Source organism: Ursus arctos, unplaced genomic scaffold (assembly GCF_023065955.2).
Source record: "Ursus arctos isolate Adak ecotype North America unplaced genomic scaffold, UrsArc2.0 scaffold_7, whole genome shotgun sequence".
In the NCBI taxonomy this organism is placed as follows: Eukaryota; Metazoa; Chordata; class Mammalia; order Carnivora; family Ursidae; genus Ursus; species Ursus arctos.
In genome coordinates this window covers 4,814,323-4,838,342 of record NW_026623089.1, presented here as the reverse complement: position 1 = coordinate 4,838,342, position 24,020 = coordinate 4,814,323, and the positions used below count along the sequence as shown (strand labels likewise).

The 24,020-nt window shown below is 50.6% G+C and overlaps 1 protein-coding gene across 4 annotated transcripts in view; it reads left to right on the top strand.

Annotated features, from left to right (window-relative positions):
* Window positions 1-15,072, top strand: part of DOCK1 (dedicator of cytokinesis 1) — a 493,249-nt gene extending 478,177 nt beyond the window's left edge. For all 4 annotated transcript variants that reach the window (XM_048219065.2, XM_026494391.4, XM_026494390.4 and 1 more), the window contains 5 exons: window positions 2,554-2,699; window positions 5,262-5,460; window positions 8,046-8,199; window positions 10,762-10,922; window positions 13,908-15,072. In XM_048219065.2, the coding sequence (XP_048075022.1) occupies window positions 2,554-2,699; window positions 5,262-5,460; window positions 8,046-8,199; window positions 10,762-10,922; window positions 13,908-14,003 (756 nt within the window). In that variant the 3' untranslated portion in view covers window positions 14,004-15,072. The remainder of the gene's footprint in view (window positions 1-2,553; window positions 2,700-5,261; window positions 5,461-8,045; window positions 8,200-10,761; window positions 10,923-13,907) is intronic.
* Window positions 15,073-24,020: the final 8,948 nt, after the last annotated feature.

Sequence of the window (24,020 nt, the reverse complement as noted above, 5' to 3'; positions counted from 1 at the left end):
AGTTTCCTCACAAAGGCCAGTTATTGGCAATGAACGTCTCCTTGAAGGTGTGCGACGGCGGCATCCTTGGTGTCAAACCCAAGACCTACCCTCCGTGCGGGCACATCCCAGCGACACGCGGCTTTGAACCGGTGCTTGGCAAACCGTGGCCCACTGCCCTATTTGTTTTTTTTTTTTTTTTTAATAATGATTTTTTATTATATTATGTTACTCACCATACAATACATCCCCGGTTTCCGATGTAAGGCTCGATGATTCATTAGTTGTGTATAACACCCAGTGCACCATGCAATACGTGCCCTCCTTACTACCCATCACCAGTCTATCCCATTCCCCACCCTCCTCCCCTCTGTAGTCCTCAGTTTGTTTCTCATAGTCCATAGTCTCTCATGTTTCATTCCCCCTTCTGATTACCCCCCCTTTCTTTATCCCTTTCTTCCCCTACTGATCATTCTAGTTCTTATGTTCCATAGATGAGAGAAATCATATGATAGTTGTCTTTCTCTGCTTGACTTATTTCACTTAGCATTATCTCCTCCAGTGCTGTCCATGTTGTAGCAAATGTTGAGAAATCGTTCTTTCTGATAGCTGAGTAATATTCCATTGTATATATGGACCACAACTTCTTAATCCAGTCATCTGTTGAAGGGCATCTCGGCTCCTTCCACGATTTAGCTATTGTGGACATTGCTGCTATGAACATTGGGGTGCATATGGCCCTTCTCTTCACTACGTCTGTATCTTTGGGGTAAACACCCAGTAGTGCAATGGCTGGATCATAGGGTAGCTCAGCTTTTAACTTTTTAAGGGACCTCCACACTGTTTTCCAGAGTGGCTGTACCAACTTGCATTCCCACCAACAATGTAGGAGGGATCCCCTTTCTCCACATCCTCTCCAACAGTTGTTGTTTCTTGCCTTGTCTATTTTTGCCATTCTAACTGGCGTAAGGTGGTATCTCAGTGTGGTTTTGATTTGAATTTCCTTGATGGCTAATGATTTTGAACATTTTTTCATGTGTCTGTTAGCCATTTGTATGTCTTCATTGGAAAAGTGTCTGTTCATATCTTCTGCCCATTTTTTGATTTATTTGTTTCTCGTGTATTGAGTTTGAGAAGTTCTTTGTAGATCTTGGATACCAGTCCTTTATCTGTAGTGTCATCTGCAAATATCTTCTCCCATTCCGTGGGCTGCCTCTTTTTCATGATACATCCCCAAAGGCAAGAGAAACAAAAGATAAAATGAATTTATGGGACTTCATCAAGATTAAAAGTTTCTGCACAGCCAAGGAAACAGTCAGAAAAACTAAGAGGCAGCCCACTGCCCTATTTGTAAATCGGGTTTTCTTAGAACACACCCCTGCTCACTCTTCTCTGCATTGTCTCTGGCTATTTTCATGCGACGAAGGCTGAGCTGAGCAGGGGGACAGAGAGCCTAAAATACTTATCATCTGGCCGTTCACAGAACAAGTTTACCAAGTCCTGCTTTAAACTGTTCCTTGTCTTTGGGAACCTTTTACTCCTAAAGAGATAGCATGCAGATCAAGTCCTTGTTCAGGTGCAAAACACCTATTGAAGAAACAGGCCCCTTTGCAGATGCAAAGTCGTGTTCAGTGTGCAATCAGCCGTGGTCCCAAGCGCGTCTTCTACAGGTGACCGCCCGAGGTGCCAGCTTCGGGGGTGTGGGGTGGGGAGGTCAGAGCCACACACGGAGGGCGTGCCCTCTATCCGCAGGTTAAAGGAAGGAGCCCCTGTAGCAGCTGGTCTTGGGGCGCAGGGACACTAGCATTTCCTAGGTAATTAGATATTGACAAGAGCTGTATTTCAGTGGCTCGTGTTTGGGTGACGTAAATCCTATTTCAAAGAGAGGATGGAAAACTCCATCCAGACACCATTTTTCTCCAGAATGCATCTCTGGTTCTCAGCCTGGCTGGGAGAAGAGGCTTGAGCAGCTCCAGCCGTGGCTTCATCTGCCCCACTGTACCAGTCCCTGGGGGGGGGGGGGGGGGTAGCAAATGCATCTTTAAGCAGCAGAGGCGTCTTATTTTATTCTAGAGAAATTCAGTCAGACACATCCATGTGTTGTGGTGATCTGCGTGGTGTATCAACGTGCAGAGATGGACAGAGTTCATGTAACGATCTTGTAGTTTCTTTCCTCTAGAAGCTACTCTATAAATTTCTTTAATCTAGATGTTGCTTTATAAATTTTCTGGTCGGTACATTCTACGATGGCTTTGGAACAGGTTGATGCATTCTGGTGTTGGTAAAGAAAACTGCACTTAAAATGTTAGAGAAAACAAGAAAGTTATGAGATTTTTCACAATATCAGGTAAGATTTCAAAAAACCCTGAAATCATCATCATTTTCATCTTTAACTCTGAACAAGAAAATGCCCTGCTCATAAAAGTGTGGACAATTTTGGTCTAGAATCCAGGCTGCTAAGACCACTTGGTCCCAAGAGTCTGACCATGGCAAGCCAGAAGTCTTTTGGCACAAGAGCGTCCAACAAGCCTCTCTCTCTCACTCTCTCTCTCTGTGTCTCTCTCTCACTGTCAGCCCTCAAGTCTGGATGACAGAAGAGGCAGCCGTCCCCGGTCCATGGTCCGATCCTTCACGATGCCTTCTTCCTCCCGGCCTCTGTCAGTGGCCTCCGTGTCCTCCCTGTCATCGGACAGCACCCCTTCCCGGCCGGGCTCCGATGGGTGAGTCTGGCTGAGCAGCACAGAGGGACTTGGTGGGCCCGGTGAGGAGCCACCAGGACCCTGAGTTGGTTTGATCACAGCGGAGGATTTTTCTTTAAAATCCAAACCATCTTTGAAACTGAAAACCTCCAAGACTTTGCAACTGTAGTACCCAGGATGACTTTCAGGGTCTTATGAGTTTTTGAGAAAAAATTCTTTGGGTAAGGTTTCTGTCAGATTTTAAAGCCTCCCCCGTTCTGTTCTGGACATTCTGGAAGGAATAGGGTACATTCCTTGTTGCTTGTGTGCTTGTACTGTCCATCTCCTGCTCGCTTCCGTAGTGTCACATCAGTGCAAAACTGTCCCGCACTGTCAGGCAAGGCCACCTTCTGTCCTCAAGGCTTCTCGGGAGACCCCGGGTTTGCTGTTGAGCACAAAGTGACTAAGAGCTAAACAAGAAGCTACTAGACTAGTTAATTTGGGTTGAGCTCCCACTGTGTCTCTTGCATTAACTTCGAGTGTTAAAAAATATCGATAATTTTTTGTGTGTTTTTGCGTAGCAAATATGTAAAGTTTGTTCTTATTAAATAAAAAGGAAAAATGTGTCATGCAGTTTAAACCCCAGAGAACATCTGCTTATTATTTTACTGCTGAGTTTGCACGGTGGTATGTTTGCGCAACCCCATCTTGGTTTTCCATCCATCTCCTTACCAAACCCACAGGCTCCCGGCCCCTTCTACCCGCGGACCCACACTTCCAGAGCGCCCCAAGGAACAGCTCAAATCTGAGCGCCCTTTGTTGCCGATGACCGGTGTGCCCAATGGAGGATTGAAAACTAAACCCACATTTTTTTTTCAGTAATTTTTATCAGTGACTGCTACTTATAAAGCCAAATCCATATGGACATTCTCAATTTAGAGGTATTTAAATCATGTGTGCTTGTCTCTTAGAGCAAGATTGCTGAAGAAATTTAATTCAACTTTTCCCCAAGAAAATCCCCAAGCTAGTTATGAAAAGGGTTTTACATTTCCTAGAACGTAGGAGTGAGGGTGGAAACTGATCTAGAGGTTTTAGATAGAGGTGTGGTGTGTCACACGCGTCATACGCACCTCCTTCTCCCAGGAGGCATTGTTTAACCTTGAACTGGAAGGCATCTTTATTCGACTCCAGACTTTTGTTCATTCTAGGGTTACACCCTTAGCTATGCAATTAATGTGGAGAAAATGAGACTTTGGTCCCAAATGGCACAGGTTACATAAAGAATAAAAGTTCATTTTGTCGGCAGGTGCTTCTCATAATATGAAGAATTTTAAATGTAACCTATCTTTCTCTCGGTTCTTTATGTGCTCATCGAGATGTTTACCGGTGATCCCCCTGAGCTCAAAAGTGTCCACTGATCTATTTCTCCCCCTGCGTTAATTGTCTCAAGTTACACAAAACCTAGAATAAAATCTTGAGGATTATTTTGTGTTTATTGACTATATTCCCTATGCTGTACTTCTCATTCCTGTGCCTTATTTGTTTTATAAACTGGAAGTTTATAAAGTTTTGAAGACATGTTCATACCATTACCCATGTTGGCCCTCCCTCCTAACTCCTTCCTGCTGCAGGGAATGCAACGCCAACCTTAGAACTGGAGTCATTTCTTCTCTCTCCTGATATGGCTTTACTAGGACAGAAACGGGATGTACCCGCCCACTGCTGCCCCAGTCTGGTGTTAAAAGAGCAAACCACAGTTGCATGTAGACGTGTGTGCATGGTCAGTTTTACACATGCCTTAGAAGCTAGTCTAAGATCCACTTACTCAGTAGACGAACCATTAACATGGTTTTATACCAGCCAGTTGGTGTTAGTAGGCACAAGGGCCGTGGTGTCCTCCTTTCATCTTGAGACTGGGGATGTCCAGCCCACAGGGTAAGGGGGTGTTGAGACTCCCCAATAGGTGGCAGAGCCAAAACCCAGGTCTTCCAGCTCAGTGCTCAGCTGAAAAACGGAGGGCATCTCCATGTGCCTGCGAGCTGGACTGGGCTTGCTTCTCATGGAGTCATCCAAAAGGCTTTCAAATTGAAGCAGCCGACATAGCTGTCATCTTGAGCTGGCTGTAGGAACTTGGTCAGAATCAAGATACCAGAAATTTCTTTGCATTAGCATCTGCCTGTTTGTTCTTATTGCATTTGTGACTATTTTAGTATGAATCTCTACAAGGCGAGGGCACCCCTTTTGAAATATACCCCAAATACCATCTTCCCATCAGAAATCGGAGATGATCCCTTTATGTCATTGTGTCTGATCCAATCACATCTCCCCCGTCCTCCTATACGTGTCCTGTTTCTTTTCACTTTGTCTCTGTTTCTTTCCAGTTCGATCCTGTCCTTGCAAACACAGTTTCTCTGTTACAACTGGTTAATATGTATCTTAATTCCCCCTTGGCTTCTCTTTATAAATCATTCCTTTCCTGTAAGACTGCACAGTTCCCAGTCAGGGCTTAGATTGCTCGGGAAACCGGCTTCCATTTATCTGCAGGGTGAGAAGCAACTGTTCTCCTCTTAAGTCATGAGTGATTTAAAGAACCATTTCTTCTAGGTTTGCTCTGGAGCCTCTCCTGCCAAAGAAAATGCACTCCAGGTCCCAGGACAAGCTGGACAAGGACGACCCAGAGAAAGAGAAGAAGGACAAGAAGAAGGAAAAAAGGAACAGCAAACATCAAGAGATATTTGATAAGGAATTTAAACCCACCGACATGTCCGTGCAGCAGTCTGAGGCTGTGATTCTTTCAGAGACGGTAATCTGTCAGGGAACCTTCTTCCCCACCCTGCGGTAGCTGCTGGGACCTACCTTTGCTCCACATTTAGCCAACGGAGCTATCAGTTGGATTTCACAGAATTTTCTATCAAATAGTCACTTTGCAAATCTGAGGTCTCCCTCGACCCTCCCCTTGTATCACCAGTGCTGTAGGGCACGCAGAGGCTCAGAGTGGAGCCTCTCTTCTCTGGAAGGTGCCTGTCTTAGCATTCATCCTCTGTCCCAGAGAGACTCTGCTGCTTCTAGGCTCTAGGCAGCAACGTAGGACTTGCTTCCAGGACACATCCTGACATCCCAGAAGATGAACAAAAATGCTTTTGTTGTCTGAAAACAGTCGTCCGGGTCGGCTAACGCCTTTGCCTCTCCCCTTCCTGACCCGAAAGCTCTAAGCCCCAGGTAGTCCCCGAGTTAGCATCTGCCTCGTGGGAGTCCCAGTGCCCCTCCCGCTGGGTTCCGCCCGCAGCACACAGCTCCACGTTGGCCTCCCTGCCTCATGTGCCCCACACTTCTTTGCCATGTTTCAGAAGGACTTTCTGGGATTTAACCTAAACCCATGCCACACGCTCTCGGCCCCAGGGCTGCTGCTCGCCGGAGCGCACAGCGGTGGGGGAGGCTGAGGGCACATATGAGGCACGGGCAGCTTCTCGGGTGCACTTTATTCCGAAAGTGCTATTGGTGCACTGGAAACGAAATCAAGGAGAGGCTCTCACAGGCTGTCAGCTTCAAAGGTTAAGTCAGGCCCAGAGCCGCCTCCCCCTAGAAACGATGGACACTTGTCTGGACAGTGGCCAGGAACGTTCCCGCCCCGGGCAGGAGCCCATGACCTGTCCTGGCTGTGATTGAAGGGTTGCTTGACAAAAGGGCTCACATGGGACCACCTTTTAATAAGACATATTTCTTGGCTTGTTTATATCTCAGAGCCAGAGGGTATGTCTCACCCACACTGTGTGCCATTCAGACTGGCAGTCATGTGTCGCTTGGCTGTCTAGAGGCAGAAGGCAGATTCGGAGCCACAACACGGCCTTCAAGAAGGCTAATGCCCTTCTGAGGCCTTCAGACACGGCTCTGACTGCAGCATGAACGTGGCCAGGGACGTCAGAGCGCAGGAAGGGGACTGGCCAAAGGCTGGCACTTGTGCCCAGGCCCTGGGCCTCCAGCAGCCAGAGGAAGAGGTCTCTGATGAACCACCCGGCATTCTCTGTCTGCTACTCTGGAAAGCTGGGGTGCCAGTGACCTTGCTGACATTGCCAAGGTCACCGTCTCTCAAGCCCAGGATAGAGATCTCAAGTCTCAGAACATCAGAACTGGGTGGGGGAATTAACAGAAGCGCAAGATATTTACCAGGGGGTCAGACACTCTGCATGTCCTTTCATATATTTTCATTTAAGCTCCCTTTTAAGCTGTTAAAACCAAGGGCCTGAGAGGAGTTGAGCAACGTGGCAGAGCTGGTCACAGCTAGGTTGTGTGAAAAGAGGTCAAAGATCAGGCCAGGCACTTGGCCATCACATGCAGGTTCTGTCTCTCCTCGCTGTGGCCCTGTTTGCTTGCGGGGACACTAGCAGAGGTGGGCTGAGTTCAGCCAAAGTGGGACTGAAGTGCCCTCAGCAAGTGCACAGGGACGCACCAGGAGCACAGAACCCGGCCCCCGGTCAGCCTCTGATGACCCCTGGAATAACCACAGCCGTGGCAGCTCCGGGGTCGGGAAGCCCGACCTCTGGCTGGGGGCAGACTCACTGTTCTCAGTCCAGCCCAGCTACCTGTCTCTCCCCAGAGGGACCTCGTCTTGCAGAGGACAGGGGTCATCAAGGTCTGTGAGTACCTGTGGGCACCTGGAGTTTCCTAGGCCAGGCTCCGAGTGCCCATGACCAGCTAGGGGCTGCGGAGCAGAGCAGGTGGGCAAGTTGGAGGCAGGTTTGTCGGAGCAGAAGCACAGCCCCATTCCCGGGGGCATCGCCAGCAGCCGCTAGTGTTCCTGGGCCCTCTGGGGTGGCCTTGGCGTTTTGCCCCGCACCTGCTCCCCAAAGCTTCTGCAGAGGCTGTACGTCTGCTCACTCCAGGGTGCTGGGTTCAGCTTCCTGCTTGATGTGGCATCAACAATCCCATGGTCTTCAGCCGAGACTCAGAGACTGGTGCAGGACCGAGAGTCCTCCAGGGGCAATTCGCGTCGCACCAGGAAAGCATCCTTTGGTTTCCTGAGTCATCAGAACGTGCCTCATGGGATAGGACTGTCGCCAGTCCCCGTGAACATTCGCTGTGTCCAGGCCTCCCCACCCCCCACCCTGCAGCCATATTCGGCATACCTTGGCTCATAGGGCATCGCCCTGACCTCTGCTTTCATGTTCACCTGGCATTCTCCCTGTGTGCATGTGTCCAGATCCCCCCATTTTTATAAGGACACCAGTCCTTTTGAGTTAGGGCCCGCCCTAATGGCCTCATCTACAAAGGACCGTATTTCCAGGTAAGGTCACAGTCACAGGTGCTGAAGGTGAGGACTTCAAGCCGTGCATCGTGGGCGACATAACTCAGCCATGGCAGACCCTAACTGTGCTCTTTCCTCCACCATAGATAAGCCCCCTGCGGCCCCAGAGACCGAAGAGCCAGGTGATCAACGTCACTGGAAGTGAACGACGTTTCTCAGTGTCCCCGTCGTCACCGTCCTCCCAGCCAGCACCCCCTCCAGTCACGCCAAGGGCCAAGCTCAGCTTCAGTTTGCAGTCGAGTGAGTGGAACATTCTCCACATTGGAATTCATGACATTGTTCTGTGACTCCCTCCTTGCCTGCAGTCTGTAAAGTTAGGCCCCCCTGCTCCCCTTGCTGCAGATGGGGTTTCCACAAGCACCCAGCGTACAGGGAACCCCCATCGGGCTTCGGCAAATCAGTCTTCCCACGTTCCCTGGGAGGAAAAGTGAGCTCTCAGAACCTCCCTTGAGCCGGGGGAGTCGTGAGAGGCGCATGGACAGCCTCCCTCTTTGTATCATAGGATACGAGCAACACGAGGGTCTTGGGCCTTCCTGTGTTCAGGAGGAATGTAAAGTGAAGAAGCATTTACAGGCTGTTCTGGAAAGCTAAAGCACATAACTAATTTTTCTAGTTTTTCCCAAAATCTAGGGTTGCTATGACATATTACCATAAACTTATTGGCTTAAAACAACAGATTTATTCCCTTACCCTTATGGTGGCCAGAAGTCAGAAATCAAGATAACAGGCTTGCTTGCAGAGGCTCAGAGACTGTTCCATGCCTTTCTCCTAGCTTCTGGTAGCTTCTGACAATCCTTGGCATTCCTTGGCTTATAGATGTACCCCCCCCCAATCTCTGCCTCTCTTTTCACGTGGCCTACTCTCCTGGGTCCTCTCCTCTTCGTATAAGTACACCAGACATTGGCTTTAGGGCCCACCATAAATCAAGGATGATTTCATCTTGAGATCCTTAACTCATTTCATCTGCAAAAAGCCGATGTTCAAATCAGGCCACATTCTGGGGTGCTGGGTGGACATGAATTTTGGAGGGACACAATTCAACCCCTACCAGTGGTAATCAGCTTTTCACCACTAAATCCAGGCCTGCCACAGAGGAGAGGTCTTGGCAGGAGGAAGGTGGCAGGGAGTGCGGGGCCACCTTCCTCCTCGGCAGAACCCGCCTTCCTTCTTCTGTCCTGTGCAGAGGCTCTGGAAGGCACGGACCGTTGTCCTTTGCACTTGTTTTTCTTGCTAAAAGGGGAGCAGTGGCCATTCTGGGGACCCTCAGGTTGGGGGTCAGCCCGGCAGCCATAGGTGAGCCTAACTGAGGGAGCACCTTCCCAGACACTGGGAAGGAGATCGTCTCTGAGATCAATCCTCACATCCTTACGCTATTACTGCAGAATCTTCTTCTAAAACTATTTTATTTTTTCCTTTAAATAATTAAAAACAGGCACCACTGCAGCTGGAAAACACTTCGGTGGTGTCTTCACGCTAAACCTAGGGTCACCGCGGGCCCCCGCCAATCCGCTCCAGGCCTACACCCTAAAGAATTAAAAACAGGGACTCATTATATGTGAACGTTTGCAGCTGCATCCTTCACAGGACCAAAAGGTGCAAACAGCCCGAGCGTGCGTCCAAAGACACAGCCACACAGTGGACTAGTGTTCAGCCACGCAAAGGGACGGAGCTCTGACAGACACCACATCACGAATAACCTCAGACACGTTACGCCAGACACAGAAGGACACGTATTCTGGGATTCCACTCCCACGAAATATAAAACAGGCAAACTTGCGGAGACAGAGAGTGGGTTAGAGGTGTGGGGCCGGGGGAGGGGCGGGGAGGCTTTTGCTCTATGGGGACAGACTGTGTTCGGGACGCTAGGAGAGTTTAGAAACGGAGAGTAGTAAAATCAAAGCCACTGATTTCACAGTGCATTATGGTCCAAAGGGCACATTGTGTGTTCTGTGCAGTTTAGCACAACACAGGGAAGCAAGCGGGGGGTCAGCGAGTGTCGCCCGCTGCCCTGGGCTCACCGGCGGGCCTCCCTCGGGAACCCACAGCTCCCCCGGAAGCCTTTCCCCTGATGAAGGGTTTTTCACCCACTGGGTCAGTGGGGAAACCTGGAAGAGACCCACCAGTAAAAATGTCAATTTTCCTCTCAGATAAAAGAAAACATTTTTTTTCTAAGCATCCCCACGACAGTTGAGAGAGTATCCTGTTTTAATGGCTCTCCTTCCATTCGAAACGGGCTGTTCTGTCAGTTGGCTTTAAAAACCCGCTGTACCCCCCCCCCCAGCTTCTTCAACAGAAGCACAGCGCCCGGGGCTGCTGATGGCTTCATGTCCTACAGCGGGGGTCCCCCTGTCGAGACAGCGTGGGACGGGGCGTGGCTGGCTTGTTAGCTTTGGCTTCGCGCAGCCCTGCGGGGAACAGCCGCAGGACGCGGGCCACAGAGACCCGGCCGGGCTCTGAAAACGCCGGGTGTAGACAGTCCTTGTGACGCCCCACTGTTTAGATGCCACCAACACACAGAGGCCCGAGGAGGGGTCAGTAGGGGCCTGGGCTGTAAAAACATGACTGTTTTTACAGCGGGTTGTCGCCTGAGATATCTTTATGGCGCTTGGTATTCTCTTTCTAGAACATGCCTTCAGGAGGGGATCTGACCCTTCGCCTTCTCTGCCCCTCCCGGCTCACCTCTCTTCTCCGTCGATATGCGTTTCTGCCTCCCCTGCCTCTCCCGGAAAGAAGGCGAAGCAGCCACACGGGCACTCGGGCTTGGTGGGGAACGTCTGATTCTAAATCGATCCGGTTTTCCAGGTTTGGAGCTGAACGGCATGACCAGCACGACCGCGATGGACACGGCCGAGGTCCCGCCCCCCCTGCCCCTCAAAGGCAGCATGGCAGATTATGGGAACTTGGTGGAAAACCAGGATTTGATCAGCTCGCCCACGCCCCCGCCCCCTCCTCCTCACCAGAGGGTAAGTCAGCCGGGATCCGAAACGTGGGTTTTTTAAAAAAGCGTTCCCTCCACAAAATAGAAATCCCTCCTTCCTGATGTTAGCGTGTTGCTTTGGGCCAGCCCACATTTGATTTTGAGAAAAGAGGTCAAAGCGGTAAGAACTCTGTCCACGAGGTCTTGGTTCTGTGGCATGCACCCCGCTCTGGAAACATGCCTTAGAGATCCACCCCTGCCTCTTCTGGTTCTCAAGGTTCTCTGTTCTCGGGTGGCTGCAGGCCAAGGGCCGCCTGCACACTTTCCCCCCTAAAAACCAATATGAATCCTACGTGCTCGTTCTTTCTTTCTTTCTGTGGGTACTTTTTTATGGCGTGTTCTGCACGTTTATTATCTCCTCTTGTGAGCGGGGCAGAAGAGAAAGGGGATTTATTTGCAGTACACGTATTCGATTCTTCCCTTTATATAAAAACACAGACGAGCAGTGGGGCTTCACCTTGCATGCTGAAGGGGTGATTGACCTTCTGAGGCCACAGTGCCTTTCAGTTCGGCCCTCTGTCCCCAAAGATGCCACGATGGGGGACTGGCCCTGGAGACGGGACCATGTTACCTGGTGATGGCTCTTCGGGAGGCTGGAATGGTTCGCTGCAACCACAGAAACGGGACTCTGACCTTTCCCGCTGACTTTTAACTCTAAGTCAGAAGGAAAGAGGCCCAGGGAGTCGAGTGAGCATTGATTGGTTGGGGTGTTGTTTTCCTAACAGCTTAGTTAACCGATCACACCTTTGTTTTCATACCTTTATTTAATTGGAAAAGCAGGAATGTCCCTCGGGTCTCCCTACACCAATGAACTGAAAATTCTGAACTTGGAAATATGACCAAATCTATTTTGTTACAGACCCATGCAGGGGCAACATTTTCCCATGTCCAGTGCTGTTGCTACATCGTTTGAAGTGACTGATGCCACGTACTCTTGGGTCAGGAAGGAACACGTGCGAGCCTTGGCTCCCTTTATAAACGGGTTATGAATTCGATTAGATTCATTACCCAAGTATCGTTGCTGTTTGTTTCTTGTTTGATTTCCCTACAGCACGAGAGTGAGTTCCGGTGACACGCCTGTGGATTAGTGTGTCATAATCAGTTGGAGGCAGTGGTGTTTGCAGGGTGTTCCCTTCTGCAGGCGGTGCGGGCTGTTGTAGGAGAATGACGGCTCGTCTGTCTCGGGTGGGGTGGGGTCGATATCTCCTGTCCCTGTCATTGATCCGACCTCGGGCTTGTGGTCAACCTTGTCTCTGGTTGTCGCCACTTTAAGCTGTCATTTCTAACCAGATGGCTCTTACAAGCAGTGATCTGACCTGTCATTTTGCTTCATAGCGATAAACCCCCCATCTTCCTCTCTGGCACAAAGGGGCGTCTGCAGCACTGGGCCCGCATCTGACGGTGTTAGCCTGGCTCGCTCTGACCCACCACTGTGGCTTTGCACGTGGACAGAAGCAATCATTTTATCACATCTCGAAATAGGTGTTTGCTTTTGTCTGTTTTTAACTGTTCTTACCGACCTTGAGACGACTCAGAGTCTGTTCCTCTACTTCATTTCTTATCATGTCTCAATGTCAGTACCTCAGTTCTCTGTTTTCCTATTTATTCTCTTCTGTGTGCTAGGCACTAGGGCGTCTTAGCATTTCCTTGTCTGCGAACCGGGAGGAAATCTGGTCACCAGGGGAGAGACTGCTGCGTCACCGTTCTGTCCTTGAAACTTCTTCCCTCACGTTGCGTTACACGTGAGCCTTCACGTCTGCTTGTCTCTTCATCCGTCCGTTCATCGGTGCTCCATTTACTCACCACGTTCATTCATTCGTCCACTCGCTCACTCATTCACTTACTTGATCGGCCCACGCACATTTACAGAGCATCTCCTGCGAGGCAGGTGTCTGTGATGGGCGGGGTTGCCAAAGGCTGCCCTCCGTCCCTCCCGCCCTGGCAGGTCCATTTAGCAGGGGTCTTCCTATCACCTTGGCAATGGTCAAATCATTTGCAGGACTCTAAGGGCAAACGATGGCCCACGGACCAAGTACAGCCTGCTGCCTTTTCTTTTCTTCTTTTCCAGAGAGACAGAGTGTGTGGCGAGAGGGCAGAGGGAGAGGGGGAGAGAGAATCCCAAGCCGACTCCCCACTGAGCACAGAGCCCAAAGTGGCTCAATCTCATGACCGTGAGATCATGACCTGAGCCGAAATCAAGAGTCAGACGCCTAACCGAATGAGCCATCCAGGCGCCCTGACCCACTACCTTTTTTTGTAAATAGTTTCGTTGAGACACAGCTGCGTTCCTTCTGTGTATATAATGTGTTTCCCTCACAAAGAGCTCACACATTTCCCTGCTGTTGCTCGCCCCCCCTCAGTCTGCAGTTTGGGAAGAGACTCCACAACAAACTGCATTTAAACAGGTCCCTGGGGTAGTGGGATCACAGGTACCCAGCTAACTCTCTTTCGTGAGGTTTTTCTAGTTCCGAGGGCAAGGGAGGGCTTCTCGCCCACCCCTGGAGAGCCTGTCCAAGGCCCTGTTTGTCCCCGGACGGTTGAGGGACATCTTCAGGGGGCACGAGCCAAGGCCCGTGGATCCTCACCGAGGAGCTCTCAGCAGGGACAGCGCCAGGCGCCGGGGTGGCCCTGGGTCTGCTCTGCCCCGTACCCTGGCTCTTCACCATTTAAACTGTCCAGTTCTGAAACCAGTCCGTTTCCGGGGGCCCCGGGGTCACAAGCACCTGGAATTAAAGCCGCCGCACCAAGAGCAGTGCTTTCCCTTCTCGAGGGCTGTGCAGACGTCTCAGGCGCTTTGTGAAAAGCAGCCTATCGGAGATGCCAGAAAGGCCCGTCGCCACCAGCTGCCCAGCCCCGGGTCACGCAGAGCGGGCCCCCGCCCCCGGGGGTGCAGAGTCACTTTGCGTGCCCGCCGCTCAGGCCCCACCTGGTGCACGTCAGTAACGTGACGTCTGCCTTCTGTCTCTTCTAGCATGTGCCGCCCCCGCTGCCCAGCAAAACCCCGCCTCCGCCCCCCCCAAAGACAACACGCAAGCAGACGTCGGTGGACTCCGGCATCGTGCAGTGAGGGCCGCAGGCCCGCGCCGAGAGCCAGCCGCCGCCCGCCCCCTCCGCGTCTCCTCCCGCGTCTGCTGGTTACTCGTGGGGCCTGTGGTGTCGGACACGCAGTGCAGTTGCTTGTCCTGAAAAGGAGTTTCTTTCCAGCTGCGGCGTGAGTGGCCTTGCTTATTGGGGAGCAAGGTGCATGTGGGTCTGGAACGTACTGTTGTGCTCATCAAAAGTGGGGGTTTCTGACTGTGTCTGTCTTGAGAGAGCCCGAGTCTTGCCCGAAAGCCCTCCGTTTGTGCCGAATGACACGTGAGCAGGGAACACGGTGGACCGGGGTTGGCGCCGTCGGAGGGGAGAGGCCATCACCCGTGAGACCGTGTAGCGAGTGAGCGCTCGTCTTCTCCCGAGGCCGACCCCCAGCGGACCCCCACGGGTGTTTTCACAGCCCTCCTCCTGCGGGTGTGACTTTGTGGTCAAGCGTATCTTCAACCTGTGTCGGGCAGTAAGGCCAACCCTTTCAGGGAAGTTCCTGATTTCCTTTGGTATAATTTAAAATAGGATTATTTCTCAGATAACTGCACAGTTACTAATTTATGGAGTGGAAACACCATTAGAAATCCTGGATCAAGTGGGAAAGCAAATACAAATATAGGAAGATCCGTTTTCTTTCTTTTTAAAAAGAGAAGGCCTTTGGGCGGAGACGGTTTTCATGGGGCGAGTTCCTTCTGTCCTCGTTCTGTACAGAAGTTTGTATATATCATGGTTCCTAGAACTCAAGTTTTAAATGTTTTTGATCCTTCCGTTTATTGTAACAGACATCTGCAAATGATTCTCCATATGTGTTCCTAATTTTTAACTGCTGGAAGTGTAAAAAACACGAATTAAATTTTGTTGATTTTTTTTCCCTAAGCTCCAAAGTCCTGCCAGTGTTGGTGGACGATGATTAAGAAAACAAAACAACTAACTTGTATAACCTAATATCTTTATTCTGTCATCTGTATTTTTTTATCCGCAGTAATCATGATATTTTTCTAGTAGGCTCAAAAGTCATTCATTGACAGCAAAAAATAAAAAGCCATTTAAAAAGACTCAGTGTCTGAACACTACCGTTTTTATCCCTTGACGTAAAAATATATATGTATAAATGCCATTGTTGTCCTCTTTCTTAAAGAGCTTTGTGACTTGCGTTTCTGTATGTGTGTATCTGCCTTCGTCACCTCTGTGGTCTCTCACTTGGGACCCAGATCGACAGCGCCTGTGTCCCTCCGTGTGTCTGCACGTCCTTGCAGAGAGCGCAGGGCAGGGCCTAGCTTGCTGACGCTGTCTCCCCTCGGCCCAGCCCGGCTCTCCGGCTGCACGTCCTTTCTGCCCCTGTAGCCTTTCAGCTGCTGACTTGAGAGAGGGTTTTGTTTAGTGCGATGCGTCATTCAGCGTCAGACTCCAGAGCTCTGTGGGTCTCAGGTGCGAGAAACAAAGGCGGCAGTGAGTTCCTCTTTCCATGTACAGCACACTTCTCTGCTCCTTCCAGACATGTCCCTGTTGCAACCACGGGACGTGCCGCCCTACAGCCCCGTTAACCAGACCTCCAGGAAACCTGCTGCAGAACCCAGGAAACTCAGGATCCTTCTCTCCCGTGCCATCACTGCCCCCCCACCCCGTTTATTCGGCCTTACTATAAATATCCAGTCCACCACCTGGAAATGTGAGACTCATGTGAATATAGAATGTTTTCCTTTGTGAACTCTTACTCTTTAACTGAGAGAAATATTCCTCCTCCGTTGAGTATATTGGAAACTGCATACCGTCCAGGACCCTAAAAGAAGTGCATTGGGCATTCCAACCTGGGAGAGGAGAGCTCGGGAGAGGCCAGGCCCTGGCGGTGGGTCCTTGTCGGGTAGCCAGCATTGCACACTGCAGAAGCTGTTGCCCCAAATCGTAAAAAAGAGTTCCTGGCCCCACAAAAAAAATTGTTATTTTTCTTCTAGAATGGCATCTGGGTTCCAGCTCTCTCCCTGCACAGCCTCCTCCTGAAAGTCTTCCTGGATAATACCCAGACTTCACACTTCAGGGGACACCCCCCCCCCCCCGCTAGATGCTCCCCAACTGCTGGGAATCCCACACTGGGGTCCAGAGCTGGAAAATATGCAGACCCAAGATGTCTTCACCTTTCCAGTCAAGGGCTGGACTGCAAAACTCTAGTCAAGAAAGAGCTAACTCCTGTGTCAAGTGTCTTCTCAAGACACTCCTGGGATGAGGTCAAGGGGCACTGCTTGCCTATCTAGATGCAATGATGTTTTGCTCAGGAAAAATCATATATATGGATATATTTCTCAACCTTTCTTTCATCATTAGCTTCCCAGGAGCCTTTTTAGATATTTTTTCCTAATCTTTTCCCCATCAAGAAATGTTAGCAGTACAGGTACACTATGAATGTATTTTATGTACGTTATGTGTATCTATGCTTTTTACACGAGCAAAGTAAGATTTTTTTGTTCCCTGAGCACCGATTTTCACCCCCTTAGAGGTGATATTGCCTCGTTGAGAGTGCATGCTCTAAAACAGAAATGGTGAGGATCTTATGTTCTATTTTTGCTTTGGGTGCCAGGAAGCTCAAAGCCAAACTTAGCTCTCACACATTCAGCTACATTTTGGTTTTATCCTCCTGCCTTCCAAAATGCTCTCCAGTCTATTACAAATCCATCTTTATTTAACCCTATTTAACTTTATTTTATTTTTAACTACCCAGTTTAATATATATTTTCCTCAAATCTTTGTTAAAAGAAGATAGCTCATGAGCTGTATTTTACAAGTGTAGAAGTCTTTTTCTTTTTTAAAAACCACCCTTGGTGCTTGAAGAGTGCTGGCTAGTATTTTAAGAAATTCATTTTTAATCAATGTTAGATTACTCTTTCTTGTGGGGATTTGATCATTTCACGTCCTTACTGATTTCTGCGGCTCTGATTCTTTTATGGTGTCGGGCATTACAGTCCACGTCCCCCGGAGTCTTGGCTGGCATCATGAATTTTGGCTCTCGTGTTTTTGTTCTCTGATTACTTTTTAGCATTTTGCTTACTTTTTAAGGGTTTTCTCAGGACTTTTTTTTTTTTTTTCCAATCTGCCCTCTGAATTGAACGTCTACTGTTTAGGTGGTGATGCCTCCAAAAAGCCTAACAGGGAACCTGATGAGGCAATAACCCTTTGCACCCGAATAAGCCAAACTGGGGCTCCTCGTTTGTCTCCCACGAGCACAGAGAAGCCTGTGCTCCCTCCGCGTCCGGTGACGGCCTGAACGCAGCAGCCGGGCGTGAGAGGGGAGCAGGGACTGTGTGGGGCGTGATGCACATCAAAGCTCTTTTTGCCGATACTGGTGGGTCCGGTTCAGCCCAGAGCAAAAGACTTGGGATCATTAATCTTACGTGTCAGCTTGGCCAAGCTATAGCGTCCAGTGAGTCAAACACTCATCTAGCTATTGGGGTGAAGGCATTTGGAAGATGCGGTTCACATCTACAGTCGGTTGACTTGAAGTAAAGGAAATCACCCTCAATGATGTGGGTGGGCCTCATCCAATCAGTTGAAGTCTTTAAGAGCAAGACTTGAGGTTTCCTGGAGAAGAAATTCTGCCTTAAGGCTACGGTGTGAAAACCCTGCCTGAGCTTCCAGCCTGTGCTGTGACAGTGGGATTTGCCAGTCTAGAATCACATGTGCCAATTCCTTTAAATCTCTCAATCTCTGTGTACACATATCTCCTCTTGGTTCAGTTTCTATGAAGAACTGTGATACAAGAGTATTATGACATATTCAAAGCAAAAATGTTCGCACAAAAGACAAGAGGGGGAGCACAGCAAATTTCCTCTAGGAAAGTGGTATTCTGACCGACAGAGGTGGCTTTAGAGTAGAAATTCCTGGATAGACGCCCAGAGTCTAGAGACCCCTGACGGTCCCTTTAGCTTCTCCAGTTCATCAGTCCAACGATAGTAATACCAGTTGCCCACATTGTCCTTTGTGTCCTGAGGCTGGAGTTCCCAGTGGCTTCCTCCACGGGTCTGGCACTGGGGCTGCCTCTCTCTTTCTAACTCTCTTTCTCTGTGTCCGTCTGTTTGTCCCAACCCCACTGCACTGTCTTTTGTCCTCTAGGGCCATTTTATCTGTAGGAGGAGACTGCATGGCCAAGTTTCTCCCTGTTTAAACTCTGCACAGAATGTACCTTCGTGAAGCCATTGTGAGATTGTCATGTGACCTTCCCTGTGGCCCGGCAGCAGTGCTGGGTGCCCGTCCTCTAAGCCCACCCGTTCGGGTTCTGCACTTTCCCTCTGAGTCCCAGCCTCTTCCTTTGAATCCCAGCCTCTCCTGGGCTCCCGGAGGCCAGTTCTGCCTGACCCTCTGCAGGTCAGCTGTGGAGCTGGGCGGTGCTAGAAATGGCCTCCCACAGCAGCCCTGCTTCCGTTGCATGGTCTTCTCTTCACTACCTTTGCAATGTCTGAAGTCTCCACAATGTGTCCTGTAATCCAGCCATCTTGCTGCCCTTTCTGACCCCAGGAACGAATCCCATCCCTCTTTCCAGCCTCGGCAGTGTTTCCACATCTCCCTGGTTTCCTGTTAGTTTAGTTCACTTATGGCCACCCATCTAGCTGTTGCTACTAATGTTTATTTTCAGTATCGGGAAGTGCTGGATTTCATCTGCTGTTTGTCCCTTCTCTTCTCTTAACTGGGTGTGCCATTTTATATTCATTTGGATGGTGTCTCTAGCGATATGCCACGTACTTTGTCAGGCACAGTGGTGGATAGTGATGGAGCATGAGGAACACGGGAGCACGTTGGAGCATAAGGAGCATGGTGGAGCAGGAAGAGCATGTTGGAGCATAGGGAGCATGATGGAGCGTGAAGAATATAAGGAGAGCATGGTGGAGCATGAAGAGCATGGTGGAGCATGACGGAGTGTGGTAGAGCATGATGGAGCATGATGGAGCTTGATGGACCATGGTGGAGCATGATGGACCATGGTGGAGTATGGTGGAGCATGGTGGAGCTTGGTGGAGCATGGTGGAGCTTGGTGGAGCATGAAGAGCATGATGGAGCTTGGTGGAGCATGGTGGAGCTTGGTGGAGCATGAAGAGCATGATGGAGCTTGGTGGAGCATGGTGGAGCTTGGTGGAGCATGAAGAGCATGGTGGAGCATGAAGAGCATGGTGGAGCATGGTAGAGCTTGGTGGAGCATGGTGGAGCATGACGGAGCATGGTGGAGCATGATGGCGCATGACGGAGCATGGCTGATGGAAGCCGATGTGGGTGGTGTGAGCCAGGGCTGCGGTGTGTTGAGCGGACTTGCCAGCCACTCCAGAGCACATGCGGGACCGTGGTGGCCTGGGCATGTCAGGGACAGTGAGTGTTCCAGCGCACATGGATCCCATATCCCTGGAGGACCTGCGGTGAAGGGGCCCCTGGCCAGACTTCTGCTCGTCAGCAGTGTCCGAACAACCCTCAGCTGCACTTCCAGGAAAGGGTCTCTGGGCCGTGGCCCCACTCGCTCTGTGGGCTTTGATTAGCCTTCAGGCGGAGCCACAGCCTTGAAGCAGCAGGATCATCTTGCTTCCTGGCACCGCTCCCCCATCACCAAGCGGACTCGCTCCTCATCACGGACTGTTTGGGGGCACAGACGCCTTCTTCGGATCTTCCACAAATTTCACAGCTCAGAAAGTAAAGCTCAGCTCCTCTTTCTCTTCTTTCCCCTTGCCTTCCTTCCTGAACAGTTGAGCCCTAAGGCAAGCCTCCATGCTGGAGAAGGGGCTGGGGAGTCACGGAGCCAAATGCAGCAGGAGGGAGACACGACCCGCTTTCCCCTGGGTGAGGGGCAAGGGGGAGCGCTGTCCTTGTGAAGGACGGAAGCGAGCTGGCAGGTGTGGCTGCGGGGGCTCCCGAAACGCACCCCATTAGATGAAGCGGATGGCCACGCTTCACCGTAGCAGGGGGTTTGGGTCTGTGTCGCCAGGAGAGTCCGTGATGTTCTCACTGGGGGGGAACAGGGAGAGAGAGAGAGAGAGACACCCCCGGGAGGGGTCAGCAAGCATGAAGCCAGATCAGGCAGGAGCAGCCAGCAGCCGGCTTTCTCCCGTGCTGCCCTGACCTTGAGAGATGACGCTTACGTCAGCCAGGGCTGGTGGCGTCCTTCATCCCACCCAGATCATGACGGGTCATAGCCGTCGCATACGGTACCCAGCTGTGCCAGGGCGGCATGGAAACCACCCGTGGAAATGGCCAGGAGTCTAGAAGCCGCTCTGGAAGATTCTGCGTTGCGGCGCCTTGAGTCCTCAGCCGCTATGCACAAGTGCAGCGACTGGGGAGGTAAAAATAATCAGTTTTGGAAAAGGAATAGTTGCGAATTAGCATAAATTATACTATTTAAAAATACTTGTTAACAGTTAATTTAGCATTATCAACACTTGCGCTGGAGAGGAGGGCACTTCATATCGAATAAGGAGCTACCTGCGAAAGGCAGGGTTATTTTTAAGCCCCTGCATATTTGGGCTTTCTCCGCGGGGAGCAGACGACCTCCATGGGCGTTCACTGCCTCGCGAAAGCTCTTTCACATGAAAAGCAAATTTTGGAAAGGGAAGCAATTATAATGGAAAAGCAACATCGGAATCATCCCTCAGTTTTTCAGAAATGTTGGGGAAATGAATGTTCTTCTCTACAAAGGAAGGCCGTAGTTTTCAGCCTGGGAGGGAAGAGGCTGCTGCCTCTGGTTGCCAGCCTCGAGGCCGAGTGGGTAGAAGAGGCTGGTGGCTGCAGCTTTTCCTCCTTTGACCACCTCTTGGATAAGGCCACCTCAGGGGAGGAAGTCCCAGGAGAAACTGTGGCGACTGGAGGCAAGGACTGTTTGGGCCTCCTTGCTGGGACGAGAGACGGCTCGCCTGGAATGATGGAGGATGTTGGGTGGTCTGGGAACCATCCCAGGCCAGCGCCCAGCAGCTCGGGGTTAGGCATGTGTCAGCAGAGCTGGAATGGGACATCCGGAGCCCTGGAATCTTCGAACCTTGAGGACCCTCTCTAAGATGCCTTGCTCCTGGTCCGCTCCTGCTCCCGGGGAGCACTGCCATCAGGAGAAATGGAACTGGGGGCCCCCACAACTGGCACAGGCTCATGTTTTGCAAAAGTAGAAAAGAAATTGTAGAATTTGGTCTCAGTAAAGACCGTTAGAGCTCCTATGACTCAGTCTCAGCTTTGAGATTCTTCACTTGTTGGAACGCTTTCTGTGAGCCTGGCAGGTGCAGAGCACGGGGCTGGAGCACAGAATGGTCATGAGACTGACCAACATCACACAACAGGCTTGCTGTCTGGGACTCGCTTTGGATTAGAAATGGACAGTTTATGTGGAGAAAGGGGATCCCTCCTACATTGTTGGTGGGAATGCAAGTTGATACAGCCACTCTGGAAAACAGTGTGGAGTTCCCTTAAAAAGTTAAAAATTGAGCTACCCTATGATCCAGCAATTACATTACTGGGTATTTACCCCAAAGACACGGATGTAGTGAAGAGAAGGGCCATATGCACCCCATGTTCATAGCAGCATTGTCCACAATAGCTAAATCGTGGAAGGAGCTGAGATGCCCTTCAACAGACGACTGGATTAGAAAGATGTGGTCCATATATACAATGGAATATTACTCAGCCATCAAAAAGAATGATTTCTCAACATTTGCTGCAACATGGACAGGAGTAGAGGAGATAATGCTAAGCAAAATAAGTCAAGCAGAGAAAGACAATTATGGTTTCACTCATTTATGGAACATAAGAAGTAGGAAGATCGGTAGAAGAAAGGGGGGGTAAACAGAAAGGGGAATGAAGCATAAAGACTATGGACTCTGGGAAACAAACTGAGGGCTCCAGAGGGGAGGCGGTTGGGGGACTGGGATAGGCCGGCGATGGGTAGTAAGGAGAGCACGTATTGCATGGTGCACTGGGTGTTATATGCAACTAATGAATCATGGAACTTTACATCAAAAACTAGGGATGTACTGTATGGTGACTAATATAATAAAAAATTATTATAAAAAAAAAGAAACGGACAATTTAGGAGGCATCTCTTATGTCTTTCTTAAGGCTCCAAGCCTTCGCAGACGCATGTTGAGCACAACTCAGTACCAAAACTCGGCAGCCGATCGTGCTGCTTTCTGGGGCCACTGCGTTTTTCTCTGTGCAGTAGGACAAAACGGCCCACGGGGCTGGGGTTGCTTTTCTAACAACGGTGCTATTAGGAGCCAGAGTTGCGGCTCCCAGAGATGATTGTTCATGCTACAGTTACCAAATTGGGTACATATTAATTACTCAAAGTTATTATCCCGCTAGTAGTTTGGAGAGCAGTCATTTCACATCACCTCTCGTGGATAACCATGTGACACCGAGAAGACTTACGCATGAGTGTGGGTCTTCCCCGCGCTCGGCGTGGCTTCCCTTTGCTGGCGGAAGGGGGCACATCCTGCACTGGTTTCACGCTGTGGCCAAGGCCCTAGGTGAGCCAGTCTTTGGGAAAAGTGGATTCAAAGACACAAGATTTGGATAGAAAAATAATTGAAACCAACAGTCTTGCAGAAATCCACTGAATTTAAGGGAAGAGGGAGAGCAACAGGTATGTATTTTGAAGCCCCCACAACACAGTTTGAAAATACCCTGTCCCCAACCCTGTCACTCTTTATCCTCAACCCAATAGCAGCTGTGCCCCCAACACTCTCCCCTTTCCCAGTTCCCTCCACAACCCCCTGGGAAAGCCCACGCCTTGCCGTTCCATTCGCTTGTCCATGCATTTCAGCTTGTCACTCTGCTTGCTTCGGGAAGGGTCTCCTTCTTCCAAGTCTCAGCAATGTGTGCACAGGCTCCTGTCAGCCTTCCTGAAGCCCACAGAGGCTGTCTCACGACCAGAGAGCCTTCCCAATTGGGGATGGGGGAAGCGTGGAAGAGCCGTACATTCCTCAATGCGATTCCTGCTACGTGATTATGGCACATATGTGCCCTAACCCTAACCCTAGAGAAGATGGGATGATGCCTCCGGGGAAGGAGCTAGGCATCCCGCTTTCCCCACCTGCTTCAAGGACCACCGGCCCCTTCCTGCCAGACATGGCCCTTCTCCCCCTGGGCATCCCTCCCCTCCCCTCGGGGCAGGGACCTCCTGCAAATCCTCAAGCTCCTGCTAGGGATGCCAAGCGGCCACCTCTCCATCGTGTGCCTTTGCCTCTCCTCCCCTCATCGCAAAAACCACCTGCTCCTTCTCCAGGGGTAGGAGCACATTGGATGCAGGGAGAGTCCATCCATGTGCCCGGGCTTGGGTCACCTGCAGCCAGTCACCAAATCGGCGAACCCTCCTGACCTCAGTAAGGCCAGCAGGCACCAGCCGTCTTGCCCCTTTGGAGGCCAGCGATTTGCCTTATCCTCATTTCCCCAGTTGGAGGTACCCCGAACCGAGAGTCTGTGGGGCATTTAGCATCCAGTTCCCATTGGTTTTTACTGCTGCCCCAACCTCCAAGCTTGGGGAAAGGCTGAGCAGCTTCGGAGATGCCCCTGAGGCCTAAAAGCCAAGGGCCCCAGGGCGGGCACATTCCTTTAAAAAGTCCCATCCCCACAAAGCTGTCCTCAGAGGTAACATTGGCGGAAATCTGAGAAGGGAGAAGGGGATGGGGGAGGAGAGGACGGACAGAACAGGTAGGGAGAAAAGGGACATCTTGCCCAAATGCAGGACTGCAGTCTACGGAATTTGCACACGCTGGGGAAATTCCATCAACTTCCCAGACGCAGAGAAGGAGCCTCCAGAGAGACAACAAGCAAACAGTTAGTCCAGAGCAGCGTCCACCCCATGCTGCGCCCTTCCCACAGGCTAATCCCCACCGCGCCCGAGCCCTGCTCCCTCTCCCAGAGATTGCTTTGGTGGGACTCTCAAGTCTGGGGAAAAGGAGAACAATTTGAACCCAACTTTAATCCCTGCTTCTCAGGGATACCTAGTAGTGGGCCAAGAAAACTATAATGTTGGAGAATTATTGTCATAAATAAA